This window comes from Bos indicus, chromosome X (assembly GCF_029378745.1).
Source record: "Bos indicus isolate NIAB-ARS_2022 breed Sahiwal x Tharparkar chromosome X, NIAB-ARS_B.indTharparkar_mat_pri_1.0, whole genome shotgun sequence".
Classification (NCBI taxonomy): domain Eukaryota; kingdom Metazoa; phylum Chordata; class Mammalia; order Artiodactyla; family Bovidae; genus Bos; species Bos indicus.
In genome coordinates this window covers 20,004,789-20,014,131 of record NC_091789.1, presented here as the reverse complement: position 1 = coordinate 20,014,131, position 9,343 = coordinate 20,004,789, and the positions used below count along the sequence as shown (strand labels likewise).

Genomic DNA, 9,343 nt, shown 5'->3' with positions numbered 1-9,343 from the left:
CCCAGATTCACTCTCGGTATCTCTATCTTTTGGACCAGGTGTTTATGTTTAACTCCGTGAAGTAGAGCCTTGGTTTCTGCAGATATTTTGTCACCAGGATCAGAGGCCACAATAACGGAGATGTATTTGTCTGTCCTTACGCGGTTCTAGGTCATGTTTGTGGTTTTAGTTTTCCTCCCTACCTCTGTTGAGGTGACAGCACCCTTTTAGTTTTATTTTTTGATCATGCCGTGGCTTGCAGGATTTTAGTTACTTGACCAAGGATCGAACCTAGGACCCTGGCAGTGGAAGCATGGAATCCTAACCACTAGGCAGCCAGGAAATTCCCTAAAGTTTACCATTTTAAAATGTACAACTCAATGGCATAAAGTACCTTCACAATGCTGTGCAACCATTACAGAACTATCTTATCCTAAAACTGTTTTACTATTTTAAGACACAGATGAAAGAAATCAAAGATGACATAAACAAATGGAGAGATATTCCATGTTCCTGTGCTGAAAGAATCAATATTGTGAAAATGACTATACTACCAAAAGCAATCCACAGATTCAAGGCAATCCCTATCAAATTACTAATGGTATTTTTCACAGAACTAGAATAAAAAATTTCACAATTCATATGGAAACATAAAAGACCCTGAATAGCCAAAGCTATTTTGAGAAAGAAGAATGGAGTTGGAGGAATCAACCTTCCTGACCTCAGATTAGACTACAAAGCTACAGTTATCAAGACAGTATGGTACTGGCACAAAAACAGAAATATAGACCAATGGAGCAAGATAGAAAGCCCAGAGATAAACCCATGCACCTATGGGCACCTTATCTTTGACAAAGGAGGCAAGACTATACAATGAAGAAAAGATAGTGTCTTCAATAAGTGGTACTGGGAAAACTGGACAGCTAAGTGTGAAAGAATTAAATTAGAACCCCTTCTAACACCATACACAAAGATAAACTCAAAATGGATGAACAGCCTAAATGTAGGACCATAAACTATATAACTCTTAGAGGAAAACATAGGCAGAACACTATATGACATAAATCACAGCAAGATCCTCTATGACCCACCTCCCAGAGTAATGGAAATAAAAACAAAAATAAAGTGGGACCTAATTAAACTTAAGAGCTTTTGCACAGCAAAGAAAACTATAAACAAGGTGAAAACAAATGAAACAGCTGACAAAGGATTAGTCTTCAAAACATACAAGCAGCTCATGTAACTCAATACCAGAAAAACAAACAACCCAATCAAAAAGTGGGCAGAAGACCTAAAAAGACATATCTCCAAAGAAGACATACAGATGACTAATAAACACATGAAAAGATGCTCAATATCACTCATTATTAAAGAAATGCAAATCAAAACTACAATGAGATATCACCTCACACCAGTCAGAATGGCTATCATCAAAAAGTCTACAAACAATAAATGCTGGAGAGGATGTGGAGAAAAGGGAATCCTCTTGCACTGTTGATGGGAATGTAAATTGATACAGCCACTATAGAGGACAGTGTGGAGATTCCTTAAAAAACTAGGAATAAAACTACCATAAGACCCAATGACTCCACTACTGGGCATATACCCTGAGAAAATCATAATTGAAAAAGACACATGTACACCAATGTTCACTCCAGCACTATTTGCAATAGCTAGGACATGTTAGCAAATTAGATGCCCATAGACAGATGAATGGATAAAGAAGCTGTGGTACATATATACAATGGAATATTGCTCAGCCATATAAAGGAACACATTCGAGTCAGTTCTAATGAGGTGAATGAACCTCGAGCTTATTATATAGAGTGAAGCAAGTCAGAAAGAGATAAACAAATATCACATATTAACTTATATATATATGAAATCTAAGATGTGTATGTGCTCAGTCATGTCCAATTCTTTGTGACTCCATGAACTGTAGCCTGCCAGGCTCCTCTGTCCATGGAATTTTCCAGGCAAGAATACTGGAGTGGGTTACCATTTCCTACGCCAGTGGATCTTCCCAACCCAGGGCTCGAACCTGTGTCTCTTGCATCTCCTGCACTGGCAGGCAGATTCTTTACCACTAGTGCCAGGTGGGAAGAAAAGCTATGACAAACTCAGACAGCATATTAAAAAGCAGAGGCATCACTTTATTGACATAGATCCATATTGTCAAAGCTATGGTTTTTCCAGTAGTCATGTACCGATGTGAGAGTTGGACCATAAAGAAGGCTAAGTGCTGAAGAATTGGTGCTTTCTAATTGTGGTGCTGAAGAAGACCTCTAGAGAGTCCCTAGGACTGCAAGGAGATCAAACCAGTCAATCCTGAAGGAAATCAACCCTGAATATTCTTGGAAGGTCTGATGCTGAAGTTGAAGCTCCAATACTTTGGCCACCTGATGTGAAGAGCTGACTCCTTGGAAAAGCCCCTGATGTTGGGAAAGATTGAGTGCAGGAAGAGAAGGGGACGACAGAGGATGAGATGGTTGGATGGCATCACCAACTCAGTGGACATGAGTTTGAGCAAACTCTGGGAGATAGTGAAGGACAAAGCAGCCTGGCATGCTGGAGGTCATGGGGTCGCAAAGAGTTGGACAAGACTTAGCAGCTGAACAAAAACCACCATCATGACTGAGGAACTAACACTTTACTTGCCATAAGCATCAGGAGCTTATTCACTTGCCTTTTTCATTTTTTTTTTTTTAGGAGCATGTGCTCTAGGCACTCGGGCTTCAGTGGTTGTGGCTCCTGGGCTCTAGAGTGCTGGCTCAGTAGTTGTGGCACACGGATTTAGCTGCTCTGTGGCATGTGGACTTCTCCTGTACCGGGGACTGAATCCTTGTCCCCTGCATTAGCTGGTGGATTCCTAACCACTGGACCATCAGGGAAGCCCCTTACTTGCCTTTCAATGTTTTTGAGGAACAACCTTCACATAGCTGCTTCTCTACTATAACAGTTTATTTTTAAAGTTAAAAAAAATTTTTTTTTTTGGCTGTACCACATGGCATGAGGGATCTTAGTTCCTGCATCAGGAATCAAACCTGTGTTCCTTGCAGTGGAAGTACAGTCTTAACCACTGGACTGCCAAGGAAGTCCTTATAAGAGAGTTTAGAGTTAGACAAAAGAAAAGCAATCAGTCCCATTGGTCAGTCCTTCAGGGAGGCCTCTGGACAGGTTTAAACAAACACAATTCCTTGGGAATAAGGTCTATCCTCCTCCCTCTTGAGCCAGGAACCCTCAGTTGGAATGCAGGCTGACATCTTCAAGACCACTGTTATACTGGGGAGGAGAATGAGGCAAGAATAAGTTAAAATGCTACCAGATTCTCCTATCACATTTCAATGGGTCTTCTTCTGACTCAACATTCACCTGGTTGCTGTAAACCTCTATCTTCCAGAGTCCCAGTAAACTTGATTCCAATCATTTTCCCCAGTGTTTTCGGTGTTTCTTGAGTACCCCACTCCACCAGTTTCACCAGTATCAGTTCGGTGAGTGACATTTTGAAGTTTACATCATTCTGCTAACATCTTAATTACAGTGGGCATTTTTTCTGAAAGGAGTTACAAATCAGAAGAAAGACAAAACTAGAAATTTCTCAAGCGTCAATGACCTTGTGAAAAATCAATAAAATGATTTATTTTATATATGAAAAGTCAAAATCTCTTTGTACACTTAAATTTCTGCAAATACAAACATAACAATACTGCTCCATAAAAACTTTTGTATAAACATTAAAGGAAATATCTACATTATTTTTTTTTAGTGCTTCTGAAGCACAGAATGCACAAGTCCACCTGAAGCCTTTCTGGCATCACATGCAAGAACAAACGTCAGGGGTGGGGGTGGCCTCAGGCGTACTTTGTAATGTCTCTAGACAAAATAGAAGACAGTTGGAGGTAGATCATTTGGTGACTCTCCCTGCCCCCTCCCATGGAGAAATAAGTTACCCAAATAGCAGCTTTCTCACTCTTTGATCCAAACTGTCCTGAATATTGCATGGTTTTAAAGGCACAACTAGGAATTGTTGAAAACTTCGTTCAGAACACACACAATTAGCAGGTGGACTCTGAACCCCTCTTCTTTCTAAATGACATAGTAAGAGCATCAGGTAGTGCTCTGCCTGCAGGTGGCCCCTAGTCACTCTGGACATGCCCAGGATGACCGAACTCAAGAGTGAACCCTTGTCACTTGTGTGTGTTCACTGAACTTAACCTGCTGGATTAATCATATCACCTTCCTCAATTGGGAAAAGTAACAAAAAAAAAAACCAACTAGTTAGTACTTTCAAAGAAAACAGGGCAAAGCCAGCTTTTACTGCCAGAGAGTCAGAAAATGAAAGCTGTCATTGCTTTTTCTTAACCTCTGGAAGCCAGTTCCCTTGAGTAAAACATCCTGGGATGTTCAACAATATCCCGCTCTGTCCTACAACACAGAGAACTTGTTCTTTTCTCCTTCTTGGTCTCTGCGGTAATATCATGATCTGCTGTTGATGTGATTAACATTGTTGAGAAGGTGATAGGATTCTATTTTTTCTAGTACCTTCTCAAGGTACTGAATTAAGACTCGTCTTTTGAACCTAAAAAAGAAAGAGGAATTTTATTAACCAAAAGGTCCTTAAAGCACTGTGTGGGGTACCAGGTGGAACTGACAATCTACATGGGAAATAGAAAATGTATCTTCATGTAAAGATGGGGCTTAGCTAATACCAAGAGTACCAACTGAGAGCCCAAGCCCGCCTCAGACTGTGAAGAGTCCAGAAAGCTCCCATAGACTTGGGTGAATGAGTTGGACTCGGATAATAGCAATCTAAATGCCTCTGGAGATAGCTATAACTATGCATGAAGGCCAGGGCTTACAAAAGAAAGGCAGGCTCAATCCCTCTGCCTGTTTTACATTGGGTCCTTATGCTCACAGAAACACGCAAGTGACTTCCCTGGTTGTCTAGTGGAATCTGCTCTGCAGTGCAGGGGACACAGGTTTGATCCCTGGTCCAAGAACTAAGATTCCACATGCCTCAGGGCAACTACGCCCACACACCCAAACTACTGAGCCTGTGCTCTAGAGCCCAGGAGCTGCAACTACTGAACCCAGATGCCGCAGCTGCTGAAGCCTGAACACCCTAGAGCCCGTGCTCCACAACAAGAGAAGCTACTGAAATGACAAGCCTGTGTGCCGCAACTAGAGAAAGCCTGAGCACAGAAAGAAGACCCCGCGTAACCAAAAATAATTAAATAAACAAAAAACACAATGAAGAGTTCCTCTTCACACCCACCTTGCAGCTTCCTTGATGGTAAATTCAACAAATTGTTTCTTGACTGCAAGAGGTCCTTGTACTCCTTCAAGCAAAGTGAAAATTCTCTCATATTCTGAAGATATTAAAAATATTATTGTTGTTAAAAACGTGGATGAAAAATAAAATGCAATATTTATACATCCTCAACAATCATCAAGACATCTGCACTATCTGCTAGGGAAACCTGTAAACACTAATCAAATGTGGTCAGCTGAATGATGCCCCACCCCTCAAGTTGTCCATGTCCTAATTCTCAGAAACTGTCAACATATTACCTTATCTTGCAAAAGAGACTCTACTTTGTAGATGGGATTAAGTTATGGATCTGGAGCTGGGGAGATTATCCAGGTTTATACATGGAGGCCCAATATAATCACAAATATCCTTAGGAAACGGAGGCAGTAGAGCTGGTCGGGGAGAAAAGATGTAAGGGTGGGGGCAGAGGTTAGAGAGGAGCTACACTGCTGGCTTAAGAAGGGGCTACATTGCTGGTTTAAGATGGAGGAAGAGGCCATGAGTCAAGGAACACAGGCAGCCTGTGGAAGCTGGAAGAGGTAAGGAAACAGACTCCCCCTGAGCATTCAGAAGGAATGCTAGCCTGCCAACACCTTCATGTTAGCCCAATGAAAAGAAGTTCAAATCTCACTTCCACAACTCTAAGAAAATTCAGTTTTGAGCTACAAAATTTGTGATAACTTGTTATAGCAGCAAAAGGAGATTATTACAATAAGTAAGGGGGGAAAACCAGAAAGGTGTGTTGAGTTGTTTAGGTAAAACAAGAGGAATCATTTTCAATTATGTGAAAGTCCAATATTTCCCAAAAATGCACCTTAAGAGTTATCCTGAATCTATTTTGAATCTTAAAATGAAAGGGATCTCCCCATTATATTACCGATAGATGTTCTTCTACTACTTACTTCGTCCAAATTTTCGAACTTCCTTCATTAACTGGTGCTTTATATCAGCATTGATTCCTTGTGCCATAGCAGGAGTTATCTGCAATGTACTTGGCACAGTCTCCAAAGCAGATGTTACTGAGACTTTCTGATCATCCACAGAGACGCTGCAGTTCTTGGTTTCTCCTGGAAGTGCATTACTCCCAGGTTTGTGCATCGGGCCATCTTCCCTGAGACTAGTGAAATCGTCAGATAGAGAATCCACTTGGTCAGGGGGGATACCATCTCCTGCCATATTCATAAGCTCTGGTGAAGCAGATTTTGACAAGAAGCCATCAGGTGAGATTTGACCATTTTCCATCTTCTCCTCATGAACATCGTGAGTGACAGTAACACCTGGAAACCAAAATGAGAAGTTGAGCTGTGGGGTAGGTGTGTTATAGTAACCCCAAAGGGATATCATGGGGCTCCTCAGTTTTGAGGAAATGGTTTCATAAAGCAAGAGGATGTACCAGAGGGAGCTCAAGACCCCTCAAGTTGAGCTCAGGAAGGTAATCTCCATGGCACCAAGAATATATATGGAAACAAGACAGAACAACTAATAAACAGTCTCAGATCCCTGGCACTGAGGGCTTAGCTGCAGCTTGTGCTTTCCAAGCTGAAAAGCAGCAAGTCTCACATGATGTCATGGTTTCTGTCATTTATATGAAATGAAATGAAATTTTATTTCATTATATGAAATGCCATGCTCTACTGAGCTTGACACCAGACTACGTGTGCCCCGCCTCCTCAAACTCCACCCTCTCTTCCTTAAAAGTTCTGAGGAAACAGAGGTGGTGACCACTAGATCTGAAAGCTCTATATGTACTTCATCACCCCAATTCTCTGCCAGTACATGATTCTCCTCATTCATCTTTTCTGTCTCAGAAAAGTGAATTTCTTTTTACTCCAGGTCTGACACCTCTCCTCCATTGACTCATCGTCCTCTGTGCTGGGCACCATGCCAGGAGCTGGGGGCAGCCTCCAACAGCACACATAGAAACAATCCCCACCCTAATGGAATGTCCGTGCTCATGGGAAGGCCAGGCAGGAAGTGTACTATGATCCAACAAAACAATTACAGTTCAAATTCGTGTTCGGGGAGAAGCAAGCAGGGAGGGGACAGAGAGCAGGAGGGGGAGCCCCAGTGGATCACGAGGTCAGGCAGATCCCTTCTGAGCAGGTGTCCTTTGGGCAGAGGATGGAGGAGGAGGGAGAGCCGGCCTATGCCCATGCAGAGGACACATGTTAGGAGAGGATGTTGGGCCCAGGTCGTGCAGAGCCAGTGGACCAGAGTCAGGAGCTCATATTGTGCTCTGAGTGCCTAGGAAAGGTAATGAGGCGTTTTCAGCATGGATGTGGTGTGATCTGATTTCTATGTTGATATGATCACTCTGGCTGCAGGTCAGAAAATGAGTTAGATGAGAAGGTTGGAAAGTAGAAAAATAAACTATTGGAGTATCTTGGTGACACGATGGCAGCATAGATCAGAGGAATGGAGAAGAATGGTGGGGTGTGGGATTTATACTTGGCACCATCCAGTGGAGTGGAGGAGGCTGGGCCAGACTGTGCTGGGCTGGAGTAAGGAGAGGAGATGAGCACACAGACAGCACCAGCCTTTACTGACCCAGTGCAGACCCAGCCATACTGAGCCCATTTGCTCCTACTGACTTCTGCAGCAACTCCAAATTGATGCACCTTCTTCAGCCTTGACTTGACAAAGTCAACAGGCACATCTTCCAACATTTCTCCATCTTGTGTTAACTACTATGTAAGTAGGGATCTTCCTCCCCTCATATAGATGGAGATCCTTGAAACAAGGTCTCTCCTCTCACAGGGTGCTTTGTACCTACCACATGGATGATTAAAAATAATGGCTTACTTAATGAACAAAAACTGAATACAAAAGAAATGAATATAAAAGAAAATTGTTTAGTGTCTTAGTCCTCTAGGGGCCATAAGGAAATCACAACCACTACTCTATACCTGTATATACAAGGGTGGGTTTTATGAGGTTTGAATAAGATGGGAACCACGAGGCTGAGGGTGGTCCCTTTCCGCCCACATGGTTAGTTACAGTAGGTGGTGTTTGTGGTTTCCTCAACAGCAGGGACATACTCCGCCTTCTCTTAGATGACAAAGCACTGTTGACTTCTCCAGGACGTTTCACTTTCTTTTGCGGCCCTGCTACAAACTCATCTGCTTCATCGATCATCATTCCCTAGAAAACATCAATGAACATATTCCATTAAAGAGAACACTGCACACACTCTTCACATGCATATATGATCATGCATTATGTCAACAATATAGATCTTAATCATGGGCCAAAGATTTGCCATGCCTCACATAGACTTTTCAGAAAACACTACTCAATTTTAATCCAGTCTAAGTGGAACAAGGAGGAAACTTGTTTTACGGTCAAACATAACACAATCATGATTAACCTGAAAGCCTGGGGAATAAGAAACTCTCATCAACCAAAATGGAAATTAACCCACAGTTACCCTTCTGAAGAAGCTACAAACCATTTTGCATCAACCCTTGGTAAGGAAATCATTCCCTTTTGTGTGATTTAAATGCATCCTTAAGAAATATTGATAATCACTATACAGAATGCTGCATGTAAATGGTGACAGATAGGTAGATGGAAAATGTCATTCCCTCAGTAGCAACCTCACAGAGATTCATATATATTCACCTTGGTGCTGGACACAAATGAAGGAGGGGGCTTTTTACCCCTGGGAATAAAAGATGAGAGACAGCAGTACAGAAGGTTAACTAAAAGCTGTTTTCATCCAAGGATAACCTAGGAAGATGCACTCCCATTATTTGAATAAAACCACGATAAATGACTTTTCCAAAGTATTCCCCATAGCAAAACAGTACAGAAAGAGGAAAACATATTCACTGAGCATGTACCACATGTCAGGTAATGTTCTAACTGATGTACAATTCTCCACAGAGCTCTATTAGTTAGATGTCATAGTTATCGCCAGTGCTACCAGTGACAAAAACCAAGACACAGAAGATTAAGAACTCTAGTTAACTGAGGATTCAGGTAAAGTAGAACACTTTTGGTCCAGTTTTGTTCCAGAAGACATTATTGCATGCTCTGCACCTTTGTAACAAT

At 41.9% G+C, this 9,343-nt stretch overlaps 1 protein-coding gene across 5 annotated transcripts in view; it reads right to left on the bottom strand.

Annotated features, from left to right (window-relative positions):
• Positions 1-3,588: 3,588 nt before the first annotated feature.
• The window catches only part of INTS6L (integrator complex subunit 6 like), a 57,089-nt gene continuing 51,334 nt past the window's right edge, over positions 3,589-9,343 (bottom strand). For 2 of the 5 annotated variants that reach the window (XM_070784502.1, XM_070784503.1), the window contains 4 exons: positions 8,197-8,431; positions 6,193-6,567; positions 5,255-5,348; positions 3,589-4,558 (listed from right to left, as the gene is read on the bottom strand). In XM_070784502.1, the coding sequence (XP_070640603.1) occupies positions 4,456-4,558; positions 5,255-5,348; positions 6,193-6,567; positions 8,197-8,431 (807 nt within the window). In that variant the 3' untranslated portion in view covers positions 3,589-4,455. Of the gene's footprint in view, positions 4,559-5,254; positions 5,349-6,192; positions 6,568-8,196; positions 8,432-9,343 lie in introns of those variants that run through there. The other 3 variants (XM_070784504.1, XM_070784505.1, XM_070784506.1) reach the window with 2 other exon arrangements.